The following is a 22,479-nucleotide window of genomic DNA, read 5'->3' as shown; positions in this document are numbered from 1 at the left end:
GAAATTTTATTAAGTTCTACTTGAAGGCACAGGTAAGTGAGAAGAAAAACATGGAAAAACTTGCTTATTGAAAGTGGAGGAAGCCTGGCACAGATACCTGAAACAGCTTTGATTAAGAGAAATTCTGAATCTGGAGTTGGATGAGGAAATTCTTTTCACTGTTGCCTAGAGGTGGTTTGATTTCAGTGTTATTCTATATAAGACTTAATTTTTTTTTTTTCCCCCCCTCCTCTGTGGTCACTGTACTAGTTCTGATTTTCATATATTTTCAATGATATGCAAAAAAAGTCAGGTCTTGAATAGTATTTATTGGTATGTTTGAATGGTCTGAGACTTGGAAGAGCTTTGACCAGTTAGCTTCTTGTCTTCCTTATGAACTGGCTCATAAGAGATGATTAGATGACTTCAGTGCTTTCACGTAACAAAAGGCTTATTGGATAATTGTTCATTTGCTCAAAACTCTGTGTTATGTTCAGTGACTGTCTTTGGCCACCTTTCAGGAGGTTACTGGGGGAATTAGTGAAGTGACTTGTATTGACACAGGTTTATAATAACCAATTCCTTTGAGTTTCTTGGTGGACACAAATGATGCAGTATCTTTTCTTGCTTCATGACTGAGCCTCACTGCAGGAAGAAGTAAGAGGATGTTGTTAGAAGCACAGGAATGTGTTGGTTAGGCACTAACTTCTTCAGGAGAGACAAGTGATTTATTTGGAATCTTTTTCTGTATTTGCCATGCTATTTTCACTTCCAAGAAACAATCACTCACTGATTACAAGAGTGCTCTGCATATTTTTAGAGCACAAAAGCACCTCTTACTTTTGAGAAGATTTCTTGTGTTCTGATTGTCTCATGTGACACTGCTACAGCTGTTCATGTTCCTGATGATTTTAAAACTGGAGTTCTGTGGTGTGTAATCTGTACTGAAGACAACTGCAGGTCTTAATACTGATACCCTCCCTGGTGTTTGTACTACAGAACTGTTGGCTTCAAATTGGATTTTGATTTGGGTATGCTCTCACAGGAAACTGGACATAGCTTTGGATTGTGCTTAGCTGAAGCTTTTTTCCTCTCTGTTAATTTTTGTGGTGTTGTACAGAGAAACCTGTTAGGTGTGTAGGCTAGGAAGAGACCAGTCAGGATGACAACAGGTTGTCAGCTGAATTTGCCATCTTAGATCTGCCTTTTCATAGGCATGAAACTTTCACTTCAATAAATTGTTTGGAAGGCCAAACTCTCTTAATGAGAATTTGTGTAGAAATAGCAAAGTAACTGCAGGATGGGTGGAGGGAGACAGGGAAGGTCTGTTTTCATATTAGTCTCATATTAGAATTGTTTTTTTATTATATGCATAGTGGAAAAGGGTCTGCTGGTTTTGGTATAAGGATAGTCTGGCAAACCTTTTTAACTTTCAAGCTGTACTGTTTCTTCTCCTGAGTGTTTACTGCTGCTGTTGCAATTTCTGGTCTTGGAGGAGCTGTATGGATTTCTCCAGACTTTCTGCTATTCTCTGATTCTCCAACTTGCAGTAAAAGTCACTTGCCGCTACAGACCCACATACAGATGAACTCAAATTTAAGAGGGAGGATCTGGGAGAAAGCAGCTGAAGCACATTCATCTTCTGAGAAGGAGAGGCACCTTGTTTCTCTACTTTTTTCTGCATTTGTCCAGGCAAATGTGGGTACATTCTCAATAAACGTTAATTTGTAATGTATATTAGTAGTGCTGGAGGAGGCATTCAAGAAGGAAACTTCTATTAAAAAAAGCTTTCAAAGAAAATTTCAGAATATCTAATGTTGTTCCTATAACTATTAAGTTCAAAAGGGCAACCTGGAGGTACATGTTAATATGTGTTTAGATGTACTTAATGTATTTAACCAAAATGACAGGGGTTTTAGTGGGAAATTGCAGGGTAGGGCGGTAGACCTGAATACAGTGTTTTGGTGATCTGCCAGTAGGGGGAATGTGTAATGTTAAAAAAGATAAATTCTTTTTCAAATTAGGGAATCTTTCACATGGCCCTGCCTAAACTGCAAAATTGGTGGAGAGTCTAGTTGCAAAAGAAGAATGTCAGAGATAGCAGGTGAATTTCCCTTCAAGAAGAGTGAAAATGAAGTGCTTCAGTGCTTAGTATGAGAATTGTTTGGTGAACCAGGTCTGGGAAGGAAGTAAGAGTAGCCAAAACTAGAGAAATTTAAGAAACCCATCTAAAAGTAAATAAGTAGTAAAATGTAAAAAAAAAAAGAAAAAAGAAAAGACTGGTAGCTGCAAAGTAATGTGAAAAAAGCATATATGAAACTCATATTCTTAGGAAAGGTTTTTTCAGATACACAAAACATAAATATAGTGAGATTTTGTTAAAAGACATGGAAAATAAAAACTAATTAAAATAAAGTATGCTTATCTATACTGATAAAGTTCTTTTATCTGCCATGCACAAATAAATTTTGAAACTTACTTTTTGAAATGTACGATGTTTGTGAGATGTGGGTTTTAGCAGGAGAGGTCAGATATTGTCAGTAAATAATTTAGCACATTCTGCTGTAGGTACAGAGGGACCACAGAATTCTTTGAAGTTAAAAACCTTGTTGGGATTTTATTAACTTTCCTCAACAACTTAGCATAGCCTGTCCTGTCTTCACATTTTGTGTTGTTATCACTGACAGCTTCATAGCAGTTGCTGTTTTCCTTTGACGCTGTGAGCTACTGAACAGGTGTTACAGTTCACCCAAGAGTCCTGAAGTTAAGTGACTTGTATCTAAACTTGGAATCATTTGGGGAATCAAAGGCATAATATTGTTTTTGAATCATTATTTTAATGATCTTTGGTTTTAATTATATTTAATTTTAGAATAATTCTGAGCATACTAAGTTTATAAAATCAATCACTATTCTGTTGCGAATCAGCATACAGCAGTATTGGTTTCTAGCTGGTTTTCTTTAATTTGCTCTTCACATAGTACTCAGTCTTGCTTTTTATTTGTAATAATTTGTCCATATCTTCTCCTTAATGCTGCCGTGGGATGACATTTAATAAAATGTAACCGATCCAGAGTTCATTTGTATACTTAAATTAATGACATTTTTATTAAAAAGTTAAAAAAAAAAAATCAGTGTGGATGGCTACAAGTGAATAATTTGTCATGGTTTTATTTGAAGTCAACTCTTGTGATACTTCAGAAATAAGGATCAGGGAAGCAGTTTGCCTTGTTTTATCCAAATCTCCCTGTTAATCTGCACCTGAGTAGTTGGCAATATAAGAACTTCTTAGTCCATTTTTAGTCAGTGCTCCTTGCTTGTTTCTATTTTGTGAGGTTAAGTTCTCCGTGTACAGCACCAAGAGTTGCTCATTGTGAAAGTAGTTGCTTTTGAATTGCTGTGTAAATGAACAAAGTGTTAATTTTTTAAAATGCTTCTGCTTCTTAGAACTTGGGAGTTGATTATATTCAACATGCAACCTGCTATGACCCTAAATGTAAAAGGCTGCTACCCTGCTTTCAAATATTATTTGGGTGTTCAGTGTCACAAACAGTTGTGCACAATGTTCCTGCTTTGATTGCTAAGATTGAAATTTAGTAATCATAGTAAAGGAGCATGAGTAAGTATATATGGCTGTATCTATATACTGGTTATAAATACTTTATTTATGGTATTTAACTGTATGTACATGATGAAAAGCATATTTCAAAGACCAGTCATGACAGAAATTTAAAAAGCCATAGGTTGGAGAGAAGGAGATTAATATGTTAGTTTAGTGTCTATAAACTGACACAGTTTAATTACAGGTTTAAATATTAGTATAATTATACAGTACTTTTCACTTTCATAGTTCAAATGTGAACTCATTTATCCTCATGACATCTCTCTAGAGACATAATTAACACTTATTTAGCCTTGGTACCAAACTGCCCTGAAAAGTTTAAATTCAGGGCTGCCCATGTTCCTCTCTGCATCCAAACTGTCCCACTGCGAAAGCCTTGCAGTGCTGTGCCGCACCCTGAGCAAAGCTACTACCTTTGGATTGAACCTTTGGTTCTGCCTGTTCAGTGTTGAGCCTGAGCCATCCTGACAGCTTCTCAGCCCCCATGGCATCTTCCTCCTCTTGCTTGTTCAGATAGTTCCTTACTTGTTCACCCAGTCATGTGCTTTCAGAAGAGAAGTGGCAGTGTAGAAATTCCATCCATGATCTGTTTGAGTGGGAGAGGAAACAGGCTAGATAATCACCTGACTGTACGTGCACGTAGCCAACTTTAAAAGTGCCTAGTTGAGAGACGTGGAAGGTGGTCATGTCTTGAGCCCAAAACAAGAATGATGGGCAGCAGAATCTGAGGCTTCTCCAGCAGCATCACAAGAATGCCTGGCTGCTGCCTAGGTGGGAAAGTGGCTGGACTTGGGCCTGATCAGACACAGTGTCCCCCATGCCTTGTTAGTCCACTGCTATTGCTGAAGACTGCCAGCAGTGTTGAAAGATGAGTGAATTGCAGCTGTAGCTGGTGCTGGTTATATGTACTCTGGAATTTCTTTAGAATTAAAAATTTTAATCATACTGAATGTAGCCTATATAAGATCTTGTAAGAAAAAAATCATTCAGTGTATCTGTATACTATGCTGAAGAGCATTGTAGAGTTCAGACCCTTGGCTTGGCATCTTCTGCTTTTACAGTCTTCTGGCCTAACAGCTTGCAATAACACTAGTGTGAGTATAGTGATACTGAGCTCCTGGATAAGATATATTTGGGATTGTAGTGGCAGAAGTAGCCTTGGTGGGGGCAATGTTGGTGGCCCTGGGTAGCAGGCACACTTACTTTTGTAAAGGAACCCTCTTGTTAAAGAATCTGTGGTAGCTGTATGGCTTTTCTAACCTTGTAAAACAAAATGACAGGTGAGCTTTTGATAAAATATAAACAGTTACAGAAGGAATTTTCCTTTCACCCCCTAAAGTAGGGAAGCTTAGCTGAGGAATACTGGGCTATTTTTAATTCAGTTTGAAAGGAACCGTACCAAGATTATTTAAAGATAAATCTCCATTGAAGTAAGGAACAAATATAAGTGTATTTTGTGTACTGTTGCTTTTATATAGTTCCTCTTCACCCCTTTTTGTGTTTTAGAGCAATGAAATATTTAAACTATTTGCAAGGTAATACTGCAAACCTGGGTCTGTGCAACAGCTGCACTGCTTATTCTTGTGGCTTGATTTTCCGTTTTATCTTGTTCTTTGCAACCAAAGACTTACCCAGTATGTGTTTCATGTAGCTGGCAGAATTGAAAGCCCTTCTAAACTAATACATTAAAGATGGAAGCATTTGCAGAAGAGCAGGTTTTTCATTCCTTGGTTTTTATGCTGTCTTGGGCGTGATTCCTGTCTTCTGAGACACTGTTGTGGTTCCTGTGTAAGGTGGTGGGAGAGTTCATTCACACCTGCAAAGACACAATTTCTTATTAATTAAATATGTATGTGTGTATGTATACAGCAGTGCAGTGTTCCCAGCTTTAGGCTCTGAAATTGGAGGCAGTTTAGGAATTTGCTGAGCTGGAACATCTTTTTGTTTACTGTCTCAGCAATTTGTGTTTAAGACATCCCTCTGACCCTCTAAATCTTCTGTTTGTATTTTCATTGAATAATGAGTTCAGCATTTCCAGTGACCACTTAAAAGCTTCACCTCCATCGCAGAGCTGCAATTGTGAAACAGGCTTGAATCAATAAAATCAGTGGAGTTTTTTCTTACACATTGTAGAAGTGTAGCTATTTTGGTTTTTCAGGTTTTCAGGATTTCTGTAAAAAACCCCAGCTTTTTAGAAATTTATGTAATTTTCCTTCTCTGGCAGTATTTTTTTTTCTGCAGAGGTAACATGGACACAGGTTTCAAGGAGAGAGATTGGATAATGTGGTTCAATTTATAACATCTTCAGTTTTGCAAAACATAAGAGATAGAGATTATGCAGAGTTAAGTCGACTTGAGTCTCAGCCATGCATAAAATACCATCATCTGGTATGGTGATGCCCTACCTTGAGCAGAGTCTCTAGATAAGTACTTTTTAGCCTTTTCAGTTTGAAGACCTTTTAGAAAATGCCCAGTGGAGGTGCAGTGGTCTTCAGAAAAATACAGTTTACTAGATGGTGCAAGAACTTATTTTAGTTAATTTTGTCATCCTTTAAGAGAGGGAGAGAAAGTCACTGGTCTGATCTGCAAAAGCTGAGGTATGGCAGTCTGTGGCCAGAGCACTGCCAGATGTGAATCTAGTCATTTCAGTTGGCACTAGGCTAGTTCAAGTAGAGTTGCTCTAAACTGACTCTGTGCAGGTGACATTGCCTATGTAAAAATGCTTCCTTTGAAAGCAGCATGGTCTTAAATATCTGTAGCTCTTATGTATGATGGAAATGCCTTTAGTGCTTTAAGACTTTGGATTTGTTCGGGGATTTTTTTTACTCTTTGTTTAGCTTTGCAGAGCCATCACAGCTCAGAGGCACCAAGGTGATGATTCTCCTCATGTTCATCAATAGCAGCGCTCACTAGCAGTCACTTAAACCTGAGCAAGATTGCTGAAGGTACAGGAATTACACAGGTGTTTTGGGGAGAGTGGTTTTAACATCACAGTTGTAGAATATTATTTAAAGTCTTAATTTTCCTTGTAAAATTATTCTAGTGTAGCTTCTGAGATGGGAAGAAAAAAACCCCTCACCTTTAAAGTTTTGTTAGAGAAGAGAATATTATGTATTTGAATACCTTTTCATAGGCTATAATTTCTAAGTGCTTAAGACTACTGAGGAGAAATTTAAGTATATTTTAGAGACTGTTTAGATTAAAAACAAGGCATCCAAAACAGGAGAAGACACAAATCCAAAAACCTCTGCAGTAGTCCTCTCCCCTGGACTCAAGAACCTCTCTTCTTCATATAGAACATAATGATTTCTTTTCTTGCTGTTTGCAGGTGCTCCTGACCCAACAGCAGGTGCTAGCATAGATGATGAAAATTGCTGGCATTTGGATGAGGAACAAGTCCAAGAACAGGTTAAACTCTTCCTTTCCCAGGGTGGATACCATGGATCAGGGAAGCAGCTCAATTTGCTTTTTGCAAAGGTGTGTTGAGTACTCTGAACCTTTTTTCTCTCCCCTGTTCTCCACGCCAGTCTACTTGTATGCATCTTACTCAAAGTTCTAGGTTCTACTGTTATAAAATAACACAAAGCCTTGGGAACACAATGGCAACTTGATAATGAGTTGTACAGAAGTGGACTACAATCTGATGTGCCTTGATCAGTGTAAGGATATGAAGTAACATTTCAAACATCTACAGCTTTGCTGTTCTCTTCTTCCTTCACACCCCCAAAATGTTGGAAAACATTACAGCAGTTTGTATAATACACCTGTGGATTGCTTGTGGTAAAATTCTCTGAAGAATTGTAATTGAATACTGAAACCAAAATTTTGTTAAAAAAATTGGGAAGGCAGACTGTTTTTACTACTTAAAAATTTCCCATCACACATATAAATTGCATTTCTAGCTTCACAGAAGTGGAATATTTAACACTGCAGCATATTGTCTGTACTGCGATTTCTTTGCTTTCTTCAAGTTTGTATTAAAAGACTCGTTTCCTAGGTGCGAGAGATGCTAAAAATGAGAGATTCAAATGGAGCTCGCATGTTGACGTTGATAACAGAACAGTTCATGGCTGACCCTCGTCTGTCGCTTTGGAGACAACAAGGAACTACAATGACTGACAAGTATAGGCAGCTCTGGGATGAACTGGGTAAATTCACAGACTCATTTAGGTGTTCATATGTGTAATAAAGAAACAATTACATATTTGGAGTTGAGAAAAACTTCTATTGTGGTTGTAGGCAAAGCAGAGTAGAGTTTTCTGCAGTTTTCTTTGTTCAGTTAAGTTTGGGTGAAATTGAATTTCTGATCTGCAGAATGAGACAGTTGCAGTTAAAGAAGAGGGAACATGGTGTTAAAGAAGTACAATTCCAATAGTTTGTAAGTATCAGAGGATCTAAAAAGAATAAAGCAGAAAGTGGAAATGTAGCTGCACAGCTGAGGCGAAATATATGTCTCTAGTGCTAAGCTGGAAAGGTTAAAGAAAAAACTGATTCACAATTACAGAAGTCAATTACCGAGCAAGAAAGGAGATGAAATAACAGAGGACTAACAATTAATGTTGCTTTACAGGAAAGGTTGCCTGATACATGACTTAGTTGTGCAATTAAGAGAATAACAGAGGCTGAAATGGGAAAGGAATGTTTGAACTGGTGAGGTCTGAGGGCACTTGCTGTAAAGTGTTTAGGAGCACACTAATACAGTTTTGAACTACACTCAGAAATTGTCAAAATCTGTAAGAATTTCACCATAGAATCATAAAATGTTTTGGGTTGGAAAGGACCTTAGAGATCATATATTGCCAACTCCCCTGACATGGGCAGGGACAATTTTCACTAGACCAGGTTGCTCAGAGCTTCATTGAGCCTGGCCTTGAAACACTTCCAGGGATGGGGCATCCACAGCTTCTCTGGGCAGGTGGTTCCAGTGCCTCAGCACCCTCACAGTCAAGAATTTTTTTCCTAATATCTAATCTAAACCTTCCTCCTTTCAGTGTAAAGCCATTCCCCTTTGTTTGATCACTACACGCCTTGTAAGCAGTCCCTCTTCAGCCTTTTTGTAGGTCCACTTTAGGTACTGGAAGGTGCTCTAAGGTCTCCCCAGAGTCTTCTCTTCTTCAGGCTGAGTAACCTGAACTCTCTCAGCCTTTCTTGTATGGCTGGTGCTCCATCCCTCTGATCATCTCTGTGGCCCTTCTCTGGACCTCCTCCAGTGGGTCCATGTCCTTCCTGTGCTGGGACCCCAGAGCTGGATGCAGCACTGCAGGTGGGGTCTCAGCAGAGCAGAGCAGAGGGGCAGAATCCCCTCCCTGGCCCTGCTGGCCGCGCTGCTTTGGATGCAGCCCAGGACATGTTTGGCTCTCTGGGCTGTGAGTGCCCATGGCTGGGTCATGTCCAGCCTCTCACCCACCAGCACCCCCAAGTCCTTCTCGGCAGAGCTGCTCTAAATCCCTCCCAGCCTCAGCCTGCATTGATAACAGGATGTTATCTGAAGGGAAAATCAATACAACCTGAATGTGAATGTCAACAGTATTTACAGATGGAGAGGTGAGAGAAAAGATAAAAAGTAACCACAAGCATTATTTTCCTAGGTATAAGGTACTGTAGCAAGCTACTAACTAATAGATATGCAGGTGTGTGGAAGATAAAAAACAACCTGAATTATTTAAAATACAGTGGTAAATCTAATTCGTTTCTCTAAAAGGTAATTCACTGAGTTTATGAGGGAAGGGATTAACATGTCTGTCTTAGCATTCCAAACCTTACTTACAGCGGTCTTGGAGGCTTTCCTAAAGCAAGCTGAAGACACACATGGCCTAAATGAAATTGCCTTGTGATTCATGGAACTTGGAGTAGAAACCTGTGTTCTCATTCTGGAAAGTCATTTCAAGTCTATACTTAAAGAAGTCTATTTTGATGTGCTCTGGTCCTTATGGCTGTGCCTGATTTATGTGGCAGAAAACATATAAATAACTATTTAATAACAAGGAAAAGTTAGGATGATGTCCTATAAGATATTATGCAAGTAATGCAAAGAATGGAGCAAATATCATAATGCTCTTAATGTAATTTATAGGTCCAAAATCAAGCTAAATGAAATCAAATCCAAGTAAGGGTAACATGCTTCATTAGAAAAGAAGAGTGAAATGCAAAACTTAACTTTTGCACTCTTAGAGGTCAGAGATGATCATAGTTGAATCTATTAACTGATGGGATAAGATTGGATATAACCTGTATAGCAAAAGCTATGTTCACTCTAAATTAAGCACTAGGCTAGTAAACTGTTAGCTATGTAGTTGAGATTACAGACTTCTGTGGTGAAAATCCTTAATACCATAGAAGACAAAGCTCTATCAGAGTCTGGAAACAACTACAACTATAACAACCATTTCAGTATGCCATTTTTATGATCCTTTGTCTTGTTGGGGAGTAACAGTGTTTGCCAGCAAGGCACATGCCTAGCTGGACATACATATGACAGAATTGTATCCCACCATACTGAAAATTGGAGGGTCTCATGCTTCATTGCTTATGTGGGTTGAGCTGGTAGGTGGTGGGAGAAGCAGAAATGCGTTCTCCATCTGTTACCTGTAGCAGTCTTGCCACATGCTGTCAATAAACAAAAAAAGGTTTTGTTACATTTTTGTAGCGGCTCCTTTTGTTTCATCAGTTTTGTATTAACATCATTTTCTTGATAGCACCTGTCTGAACGTAGAGGAGGTGGAATCTGTCTGCCTATAGCATCAAATAACAAATACTTCTGGATTAACTGAATTTAGTTTACCTCTATTATCAGAATTCTAGATGTCACTCCCAAAAAGCAGCCTCACCACTACCTGAGCTGCTGTATTTGCAGTCTGAGGCAGACCGCATTGTTTCAGTCCTCAACTGCTCTGACTCAGTATCAAAATGTGTTCATCATGTAGCATTCTTTCAGTTGCAAATACATTTCAATCACATCAGGTGGGCAGTAGTCGAAGGGTAGGACTTAACTTGGTTCTTCCATCTCCAGATAGTGTTTATGTTTCTAAACTCTCTATTTCTTCTCCCCACTGATAGCATTCCTTGGTTCCTTCCACAGCTGCTTAGCAAGTTCTCTCCAAAATGCTGTTAATTGGGTGAATCTCTCCAGTGTCACTTCTACATGCATGATGTGAAGGCTGCAAGTTTCTGCAGTGTTTTTGTTAGGATTTTACTTTGCTTGAGTTTCACTGTTTTCACATTAAACATCGTTTTTTCCATGTGAAACTTGTGTCTCAAAAGAAGTGAGTGTACAAAAGGTTCAAGTAGATTTTAAGGGAGACCAGAGTTAAAATAGCAGACTGCAGAGGGAAAAGCAGGATGGCCCTGGTAGCATATGATCTGTGTTAGTCGAAGTAATTCAGACACTGAGTTTAAAGGAGTCATGCTGTCATTATGTTACAAAGTAATACTGGCTTGTTATCTTCTAGCATGTCAGAGAACCAAAATATCAAGGGAGGGAAGTGAGACACAGGCCTCTGTGTATTTAACATTCTGTATTACCTGTTCAGAGTAATCTGGGAGAGGCATATATGTATGTCTTTTAAAAAAAATCTTTTAGCTAGACTCTCATTTATGTCACAGGTAGGTAGCAATTTCATGTAGTTAGGAAGAATTTTAGGGCATAGAAAGTAAGTAAATATAGACTCTGCTTAATAAAGGCTCTCTTGCTTGCCTTGGTATGCTGTCTGCCAAGTGCTAGGCATATGGCCACTTTGTCAGTTCCATCTTGGCACAGACTTTTAAGCATACTTAAATAACCACCTTTGCTCCTTGACTGGGTCATTTGAGCCTTTCATTAGAATTTAGGTGATGCTTCCTGCCTAGCATTGGGTATTGGCAGGGGTACTGGAAGGACACACTGAGCTTTGATCAGAGTTCCTGTTGAAGTTTGTGGTAAATTGCTGATTTCAGTTGAAATCAGATTGGGTTTGAGTGTTTGAAGGTGCTGATTTAAAAACAACAGTAAACTCCCCCCCGCCCCCAAAGTAACAATAAAAAACTCTCTAGAAATAAAACTACCAAAACCTTCACTCAAGACCCACAAATAAGATGCTTTAGGTCTAAGTATGAATCTGGCAGGTTTTTAGTACTAAGCCCTAATTTCCTAAGCAATTTACAATTCAGAAGCATCATATTAACAAAAAAAGCCTTGCACATAACTATGCAGTTGTTTTTTAAAGCCTCTAGATTGGCACTAAGAATGTAATAACTGCCCAGCAGATTCCCCTGTTGTACATCAAGGAATGGGATGAGCTATATGCTACTTATGGAATGTCAGAGGTATACTATTGGAAAGGTTACAGGTCAGAGGTCTAAGCCTTGCTCAGATACTTCTCAAACTAGAAGAATTTAGATGCAATTTCAGTGATGCACTGGTGATCACTTCCAATTTGCCACAGTAATAAATGAATTCCAGTTTGCAGAGTGTAAAGCAGAGTTGGAATTCTTCATGTTGCTGTTTAAATGGTATCTCGGTACATAAATTTCACATGCGGATCTTAAGGTGTTTGACTCATGGTGACCATGGTTGAGGAGGTCAGGATGTCATAAGGATTAATTATCTGAAGCCCCTTGGTTTGCCTTTTATTTAAATTGCATTGGTAAAATGGGTATGGAAATGGAAATGCACGGTAAATACCTGCTGATGCCTGTTGAGCTGAGATCTCTGATGTGAAGGAAAGGTCAGTTAGCCTTCTTTGTGGTATAGAGGAAAAAAAATGGACTGTATAATCTTAGTAGATGAGTAAGTTGTTAATATTCGTCCATGAGAAATTCAGTAAAAGTTGCTTGTTCTCATGAAAAATGAAAAGATTTCCTTAAAAAAGGGGGGGAAATTGACTTTGTACCGCAGCCCAGGGATCATGATGGCTGTGAGACTCTGCTTTGGAAATAAGGGTTGAGCACTGCCAGATGCCAGACACTGGGAAGAGACTGTTTTGTTGGCAAGTGGGATCTGCAAGTTAATTGGTGTTTTCTGCAGGCTTCTGGCTGTGAAATGAAATTGGAAGCCCTTTAGCCACATGGATAATACAGGACCTGAATACAAATGTCACATGTCACCATCAGGGCCCACTGTGAAACAATAGTGTTCCCACTCAAACACTGTGCCATTACAGATCATTTAAATATGGGGATTACATTTAAACTAAAAGCCCCATTTGCTTCTTACTGCAATTTAAAAGTCCTCTTAGCAAAAACTAAGTGACAAATTAAATGAAAAAAGTGCCCACATTTTTAAAGCTACAATGCAAAACAATTTTTTATTGTTTCTCATATGCCATGAATGAATCATTATACTTGTCAACCCTAAACCAGGCCATAATTGGAGCAGCTACTGTTATCAAAGTAGGGCTGCTCTTGTGATAGCTTAATAAAGCTGAAACTGTTAAATTAAATCCCAGATGCTTAATCTGATGAAAGCAGTCAAGTAGAAGAATCTAAGACAAGTATCTACTGCTTGATGGAGTGATGGAGCCCAACACCTTGTCAACACGTGGATTAAGGAATCAGATTTTTTTTTTTTTCCTGTGCGCTACCATTTTCAGTGTCTTCATATCCTATCGCTTGTATTCATGGTGAAGAAACTTCATGTAATTTGCATGTTTCAAAACAAACATTTCTAGTAGATTTCCTCCATTTTGGTATTTAAGAACTCTTAAAGGGGGAAGAAAGATTTTTTTTTTTTTTTTTTAAGTCAAGATTAGTTTCTTGTGAAGTAGAAATATGGTGGCAGTGTCATGGGAAAGAGGTCTTTGGCAAGGCAGGACAGTGAATAGAATTGGTGAATGTGTTCTAGTTTTGCATCATGCTGATCCGGGTCTCTCTTAGTCATCTTATTTTATGATGTTGAGGAGAATGGTATAATCTCTATGTTCAGCCATTCCTTCCACATTTTAAGGCCTAATCCTCTCCTGTCTGCCTCAACCACCTATTGGAATCTAAAGTTTTTAAGTGTGGGAACCTCTTATGGTATTGAAATGAATCTCATTCATGTGATAAAGCTCTTCCCAGTGACATTCTTAGAATCCTTTCTATTATATACTGAATATGTACTAGCATATTAAATGGGCTATTGCTCTAAAGGTATTTCTTGAGTGAAATAACATGACTTTGCTGAAGTAGTTCTAAAAGTCTTAGTAGGTTTTCACTAGTACTTTGCTCTGTTTATACCACTTTTTAAATGTTGGATCAGCCTGGTAGTCTGTTTTGGTTTCATGCTTACTGGTATTTTGGGCATTTTCTAGATTAGAATGATATATTTTTGTGTTAGAATTTAAACTAAAATACCATTTTACAAGGTCATGTGATACAGAGAAATAGTACAATATATTTCCTGATGGATTGTGCATGGACCTTTTTTAGTAACACTTCACTCCTCATCTAAACATTAATTCTAAATGTTGAGGTTAGGAGAGGAATCATTACAGACTAATTAAGAGAGATTTAATTACCATTTTGCCATGAGCAAACTAATGATCAAGGTTTAAATATAATGTCGTCTGGGTTTTTTTATTTTTATTTGGAAACCACTCTGAATTTTTCTGGTAAAAATTTATAGTCATCTCTAAAAAACATCAAGTTGTATTCTTTTAACCTTATCTGAATGAAGCTATTTTCCATCTATATTTCTGTCTCAGGCATTCCTTCCTTTTGCAGTTAGAGACAAACTTGTATGAATGGGACATGCCAGCTGTTCTAAACAGATTGTCTATGCTTAGTGCTTAAGTGGAGCGGGGAAGAGGACAAAAGCAGCTATGGCTGTTGCCAGTATGCCCCTAGATAAATTCCTTCTTGGTGCCCAATTTGATCGTTACTCCAGGGCTGCCATGAAAAAGAATTGATAAAGTTAATCATTCATTACAGTTTTGGTGCTCTAGTACCATTTTTTGGAGCTGCATACTTCATGCAGTCCCTTTTTAGGGTCACCCATGTAGTAGAGACATTCGCTTTCCCCCATATTTTATGGTATTTATAAAACAATACAGCAAGACTCTAAATTTTGAATTTGACTTCCAAGTTTATATTCATGTTGTCTTTACATTGTTGAATATCCCCACTTATAATTGCATTATGTATTGCCTTAAAGCTAAAGAAAGTACCTATGCCCTGCACCTGTAGAAAATAAAGTTAACTTCAAATTTCTAAGTATAGATTAGTCAGTTACACATAGGGCATTTCTGGCCTTGAAATGAAAGCTGTAGGAAGCCCTGCGTTTGAAAGGAGGTTGGATGCACCATTTCCCTTGGTCTTTCATTGTGGGACTTTATAGGTAGAGTAGTATCTTAACAAATATTTGTGTCTTAAACTGTATCATATCCAGGCTGTCTTTGCTTAAGTAGTGGTTACATTGATATTGTTTACTCTCAGCTGTCATGGTCTTATGGAACACATGTACCCTCAGATCGTGCACTGAAGGTTACACCTGCTTTTTCACAGAACAAACTGTTAATTTATGTCTGAATGATTTGTGTTGTTGGAGGTGCTAAATTAATAGTAGGTCAGAGTTAGCATCACAAGACAGTTTTGCTGTTCTAAGACCTGAGTTACGGATGACAACTTAAATTGCTGTCATGGCCCTACAGTGTCTTGGTTGATGCTGTCACCTTCATTTCCTCAGTGAATGAAGCCAGGCTGCCGTTCTGAAAAGATGGGTTTTGTCCACCTTCTCTGAGGATCATTTCCTTCTTCCTCCATTACTGACATTGCCATAATAGTATGTGAAATGAGGGGGTATGTGAGGCCAGAGTATGACAGTAAATTTTTCTTTTTAGGTAATTTCACAGAATATTCTGAGTTGGAAAGGACCCAGAAGGATGATTGAATCCATCTCATAAGTGAATGGCCCATATAGGGATCAAACCCACAACCTTGTTATTAGCATCGTGCTCTAACCAACTGAGATAATCCTGTGGTATTTATCAGATTTCAGAAATAATGGTCACAGTAATTACCTTCAGTATGTAAGCATAGCTTGAGGGGTTTATTTAATATTTTTAATCCCATACAGAAAGTTGCATTTCCATTCTGTTCAGTTGGATGGAAAGTACTTCAGATATTTTTAAATACCCACATTAAAGCAGTTGTTTTTATTCCTGTGATGTTGAACTGATTTACTTATAAATGTCCTAAAAAATGTTGCGTGGTGAAGCTGGTGCACAACTCATTGGAGCCCTAACTGTGGAATCATGTCTGATTAAGGACAGAGTTTTACTATAAGCCAAGCTGATACTTGGTGTTATTTTTTCCTACCTCTCTCACTCTTTATTTTTCATACTTCAGTAGCATTAGGCTGCTATTTAATTTTCCAATGCCACTTCTAGTAAATACCCGAGCTAGAGAGAAGTGATAGATTCATGGGGCGGACTTCCTGAATCTTCACTAATTTCTTCGAGCTCTACCTGCCGGTCAGCCATCTAGCCTTGTGCTATTTTCCATTTTTCTCTTTTGAATGAATACTGGAGAAAAAATCCCAAAAATTGGAAGTGAGAAGTACAAGAGTTTCAATCTGCTTGGGTATGTCAAATCAAGACAGGAAACCCTTTATAATTTTAGATACCTATTACATAGACTAAAAATTTGATAGGGAAGACAGTTCTTCTAAACCCACAAAAGGTAGCTGAAAATTGTAACTGGAGCTGCAGAAGTTTAACAAGAAAACTAGAAATAACATTAGAATTTTGAATAGTGGTAGGCAGCCAGTAAACTGTAACCAGGTGCTGTGCTAGATTCTTGTATTAGAAGTTGTAATTAAAGTATGCTGTTTTTGTAAAAACTGAGCAGTCATGTTTGGACTGGAACATAAAAGTGACTTGGGAAACAGTAGTGTAGGAAGGAATTCAGACTAGACAATCAGTCTATTCCTCTGGTCAGTTACAGTGCATTATTTACATTCTGTGAGCATAGTTGTGGCAATTGTAATTCCCAGTATGCAAGGGAGTGTTAGCACTTGCTTCATTCTTTTTTTTTTTTTTTTTTTTTTTGGTAAAGGAGAGGTATTTTCTTCCCTCTCTCTTATTAATAGCTTGTTTTAATGGACAAACATCTCCTGTTTTGCCTCTTCCTAAAAAAATTAACTGTGAGAGGAATTAATTCATCTCAAGGATAAATTTGTACAGAAGTAGCTTAATGCATTTATAGTTAGTAGTCACATTAACTTTTCTTCTGAAAATTCTTGAAGTCTCTGAAGGTAGACTGTGACTACTGAGAGTATATTGCTAGTTAAAGTAATTGGTAAAATATCTGATACATATTTTGGGCAGGAGCATACTTTGTCTTCACCACCTAGCTGTAAATATTGGCAACTAGTTGATAAAGGACTATTTTTTACTCTTTGTGTTAGAGTTAGAAGTGCTTTTGCCTTCAGTTGATTGATTGTAAACAAATGATTAAATAGTTTTCTAAATATGAGGGAAGTTAATCAATGAGGTTCATTTGTGGGTTCTTTATACTTTTCTTTAGCTTTGTGGACTAATAGCCCATGCCTTGCTGCAGTGGTTAGATTATGGAGTACTACAGATGCATAGAGGGGTATCTAATGAACATGTGGCTGATCCTAAGTGTTCTCTTGGGGAGATCATAGTCAACTGACACACTGTAAACTGCACCTTTCAGGCAAATTTCATTCTTATATGAAACCTTTTGGTTGAATGGCAGAGTGTCTGCAAAGATGCCGGAGTTTTTAAAACATTTAAAAGGTCATAACCCAGAACAACAGGCTCATGCAAAACGTCAGAAGTGTGTGGTTAGTTCCTTACTCCATTGTGCTAAAAGTTGAAAACGTAGAAAGAGAAAGCAGAGTTTTGTGACACAGAGATTAGAGCATGTGGTTGCTGACAGCTTAGAATAGAATCTCAATATGTAAATACCTGTTTCAGCCAAATACGTGTGTGTCTTTAACCCTTGGAGCAGCAGCAGGCAGTAAGAAAGGAAAACTTAAGGAGTTAGGCATTTTATTTTGTCTCTGTTCTACACTTCCATTTTCTGAAGTGTGTGCTTGGAGGTTAGCCTGCAGAAGGGCAGTGATTCCCTCATGCCATTGGGGCTGCAGGAAATCTGTTGAATTGATCAGCCCAGCTAGTGTGAAATGCATGGGGAGTGATTATACTATCATACAGAATACAACCAGCATGAAGCACTTGTCAAGACCAATACATCAAAGTTTAATTCAGGAATAGAATGAATTAGAGCAAAATGAAACATTCTGTTCTCCAAGAAACACAGCACCTATAGAAAGCCTTTTTTTTTGAAGGCTGAACAGAGAAACCAGAATACATTAAGGAATTTTTATGAATAAAATTGCAACTTGGGTACAACTCAGTGCTGAGACTAGTTTTCCTTGATGTTCTCATTGAAGGGGGAATAGTCCTGAAGTGCTTTGCCTATCTTTACTATTCTATAAAAGCCACTGTTTAGTCTCTAGTGGGACTTTTGATTATGCTTTGTTTTAGTGGAGATCTCTCCATGCCTGGAGAAGGGCAGCGGCTTTGCCAGTTGTTCTGAAGGCACTTGTCCTTCTCATTCAGAAGCTATAAACACCACACAGTACTTCTTTGAGGTTTACAAGTGGCTCTCCCAGTGGAAGTGGGTATGTGTTTAAAATACAGATGTAAACCACTTTAAACTCCTTTGCTAACACTTCGACTTCAAAGTGTTCATACCTTCTGTTGGGTAGTATTGTTTTTCTTCTGGCACTTTCAGTGCTGGAAAATTATGCTTTTGTAATAGAATTGGTTAGTCTCAAGTGGGACACAGTGGCAAGTGTGCAGCAAGTATTGAAGCTGTTTTATCTGTTGCACAAAGGGAATGATCTTGATTACCTGGCTCCATTTTCTTTGAAACAGTCAAATGCTACTCTTGTAGCTTATTTTTTAAGATAAAGTTGTGCATTAATGGAAAGGGCGAAGAAATGTTACAGCACCTGTTTCTTGAATATTTTAATTTTGCAAGTGCCCTGTTTGGTCTAAACTATATGAAATGTAAAATTCCAAAGCAAAGTCCAAGTCTCAGCTGTTGATTACATAGGTGTTATAGATGAGGAAATGCTGCCCCAAGCTCAGCTGTACAGCAGCCCTGACAGATACCATGATGCTTATAGGAAAAGCAGAGTGTAATCAAACAGATGAACAGAACTATATTCTGGGTCCTCAGTACTGATCAGTGCCCTAGGACCCCCCCTAAAATTGTTTCCATTGCCACCTTCCCATACAGTGTGGCAAGAGTAAAATATAATGCGATTTATGAAAAGTGAGTGATGCTTAATCTCTTGGGAGAGTCTATACACATCCCTTGCGCGTCCTTTAGCTTTATGGATACGTGCATACACAGGATGGGTAGTTACTCTACTGTTCTGCACTACATCTACTTTTACAGTGACTTAATGCTCTTAATTGTTTTCAGTTTGCATATTTAAATCCTGATCAATGTAAAGGCCTGCTGTCCCTATCTACCCCATAAATTCAAAGGTATGGATGTCTCCAGAGAAACACAAAAGTACTGATGTTCCTTTGTGTGTACAAGGAAAGCCTGCATGTAAAATTTTCCTTTTTTTTTTTTTTTTTTTTTTTTTTTTTTTTTGGTGGTGTGACAAACAAGAAAGATGAATGATAACAGCACATTTTCAAAAGGAGGTCTGTCTGAACCAAAGGTCTGTTTTGGCAAAGCTGCCCTTTTTTCAGGTCAGGAGATTAATGTTGAATCAAAATAGGCAATTCCTCACTGCAGCGTGACAGTTCTAATATCCTTTCCCTTGTGAAATTAGTATCAAATTGCAGTTGCAACATGTCATATTTTCCAATTATTTTCTGGGGAAAACTTGTATATTGATTTGTGATTGTTTTGCCACTGTACTGTGAGGAGTTTCGTATTGAAAAGACATAGGTTAGAGTCCCGAGATTTAAATGAGAGTTTTAGTTGTGTTTTAGTAGCATGCTGTTTGGGGTGGAAGCAAGATTTGTCAACCTGCTGAGAACCAGTATGGAAAAATAGCTGGGGAAAAAGAGATAGGAAGGAGGGAGAGTTGTGTTAGAGAGAAAAGCAGTCCGTAAACACAAAATACTTTCTCTGAGATTTTGGTGTCTCTTTTTTTAAAATTACTGTTATTATTTAATGAGACTTTTGCTCATATTGTGGTTGGCATTGGTGACATTGTTAAATATAATCAAAAATGTAAACCTGTGAATGCTAGGAATGTATTTTGGGTAACTTCTTTGGAGTGTAAGCTGTTGCCAACAGCAGTTTCTAGGCTGAAGTCACTGGAAATTGATCCCAGTGCGTTTCTTGGAAATTACACGTAGCTGTCCTTCCATAGGTCTTATCTGTAGTAAAGGGGGTAAGCATGATCAGCAGTTTCCCCGTATGGGAGCCATCAGGCGGAAAAGAGAGAATCTCTTGTTGGAGAGCAGGGTAGGCCTTCAGGTTGGTGGTGACATTTAAGGGCTAGCTCAAAGGGCTTCCACTGAGCAGCATCAGAGTGAATTAAGAAGAATATCCTCCAGGCTTCTGCCACTTGGCATGTGATAAAGTCTAGGCAAAAGTGAACATTTTCCTCGGGCTTTTCAGCGTGAGGAGCAGGGCAGGAATCAGTGAATTGAAAGAGCCAGAATGGAGCAGATGTCAGGGGAGGGGGAAGGTGTTTAGAGAACAGAAGTAGGAAGAAATACGGAGAGAGTCAAGTGCACACACTTGGGATAGGGAGGGAGAGAGGGGAGAAGGAAAAAAATCACACCAAAAAAAACCCCAAACCTCCACCAAAACCTACACTGACCAAAACCACCTAAGAATCCAAATAGGTTGAGCAGTGTGGGGTCATTTGGCATTATGCATCCTGCTTCCAGATGGTAGGCTTTGTGGCACTACAGGAGCTCTTCCTGTTCCCTTTTCTTCATCTGGTGGAGGAGGTTTGTCTCACGCTCCTCTTCCTGCAGGGAATCAACAGCTGTCGAAGCTGTTTGAGATCTTAGATATGCATGCAAAAGTTTTCTCTGAAGTCATAGGGAGCAGTGTGCAGTTGGGTTCTAGTGAAATTTTAAGTGGTTTGTGAGGGGTTTATTGGAAATACACTTACTCTTTACATAAAAACAGCCTGGATTTCCGAGACAATGACTGCTAACAATGTAGTTAGTTTTGACATAGTTTCCCACTTGAAACCACAGATATTTTTAAAGAATTTTTGGTACTTTGAGTTATCTTTGCCCTCTCCTGCCTCATAGATTACCACGTGTAGTGGAGCTTTCTTAGGAGGTTGGTGAATTCTCTTGCCTCTAGTGGTGTTTCTCAGATGTGGAAAAAAAAAGGCCACTTACTCTGTATGGGCATGGTGTGACACAGTAGTTAGTGTGTTCTGCCTTCATAGATGATTGAAATACTTACCAAATGTGGTTAAGATAGTCCACTTTGCTTTTGCTTCAGTCTGAAAACACTGGGAATCTGATTACAGAGTATTACATTGGAGTTTTTTTGTTTGGTTGGATTTTTGGTTTTGGTTTTAGTTTTCGGGGTTTTTTTACTTTTTTGTTACATGCTGACATGTACAGTGTAATGCCCTCAAGTGATACTTGATTTTGAAAATAAATAAGCAAGCCCAGAATTACTGTTCTCCAAGGCTTTCCAATGTGCTGCATCTTGCGTTTTGTTTTGCAGATTGCAAGAAATGTAGTGATTCTGTTTTGGGCAGTTCTGAATCACTGATGATTAATAATAAGAACCAGTTGTAATTTGACTCCTTTTGGAGCGTGAAGTGTGCTGGGAAGTGTGTCTAAAGAAAATTACATGGCTTGATTTTAAGAGTTTTTAAAAAGAGTATTGGCCTTACTCACCCCCATAGCAAGTTTCAGATGTGTCCCCAAACTCAAAAGACTTATACTTTATCTGCGGTGCAGTAGTAAACTGCAGTAGTTCAGTGTCTCTCTGGTGTTCTGAATAGTGACATACAATATTTTGGTTTGGTTTTCAGATTTTTTTGATATTACTTCCCCTAACATGTCAGTCTTGAGTAGCAGGAGGCTTAACCTTAAGAATCATGCTGTGTTTCCACTGGCTCTTGTGCTGTGGCATGCCTGAGTTACTTTAGGAATTAATGTGATGTGATGCCCTGTGGATACAAAAATGCTGCTAGCAAGAATTTTCTTGCTGTTTTCTAAGTCCATGAGAGACTTTTCTCTTGCACAGGAGATAGTAGCGGAGTTCTGTAAACAACCAAACACCTGCAGCCTTGAAAAGTCTTGTTTATGGTACAGTAGAAAAATATTTTGACAATGGATGTTTTAGGATTCTAGCCGATCACCCCCAAGAGGTGGCTGATCCTTTGTCCAATTAGACTATGAAGAAAAAAGTCTATAAAAGAGTTTGTAAAATAATTAAATAAATCAATCTTGCTGCACAATTCCTGCCTGCTGGATCTTCTCTCCTCCTCCCTACAGCTGCGGGATGTGGTGATATACCCCAGGGCATTTTAATAATGCCCTGTGCCCTGGGTATCCATTTTGCATTTTTAGTTGGCAAAGGAATCCTAGAATGTGAGACTTCTATCATTCTAGAAGAACCAGCTGCATTTTTCTTCTTTTTTTTTTTTCCAGCCTGTCATGAACATTGCATAGCCTAAGCATAATCTTGCCATCTCTTTTAGTGTTTAAGGCACATTCTTAATGAGCAAATGAACTGTTGCTAAACAGTACTTGCAGATGTCTTCGTGTTTCTGTCAAAGTTCAAGCTGGTGCAGGGACAGCTGATTTGGAGAAAAACCTTTGCATTTGAAAATTGCCACTAGACTCTTAGATGCATTTGTGCCTGCTGTGCTATATATATAGTCTCAGGGAGCAATTTCCAAAGTGATGGTATGTGTAATGTGTCAACACAAATTA

The 22,479-nt window shown here is 38.4% G+C and overlaps 1 protein-coding gene across 1 annotated transcript in view; it reads left to right on the top strand.

The window, feature by feature from the left end:
- ZSWIM6 (zinc finger SWIM-type containing 6) overlaps window positions 1-22,479 on the top strand; it is a gene marked incomplete at its 3' end in the record, with an annotated part of 108,896 nt that overhangs the window by 63,473 nt on the left and 22,944 nt on the right. Inside the window, exons 3-4 of the mRNA XM_082301519.1 lie at window positions 6,930-7,078; window positions 7,599-7,749. Coding sequence (XP_082157645.1) covers window positions 6,930-7,078; window positions 7,599-7,749 — 300 coding nt within the window. The remainder of the gene's footprint in view (window positions 1-6,929; window positions 7,079-7,598; window positions 7,750-22,479) is intronic.

The sequence above is a fragment of the Coloeus monedula genome, assembly GCF_965178545.1.
Source record: "Coloeus monedula genome assembly, chromosome: Z".
In the NCBI taxonomy this organism is placed as follows: domain Eukaryota; kingdom Metazoa; phylum Chordata; class Aves; order Passeriformes; family Corvidae; genus Coloeus; species Coloeus monedula.
The sequence above is the reverse complement of the archived record's forward strand: the minus strand, read 5'-3'. Positions and strand labels throughout refer to the sequence as shown.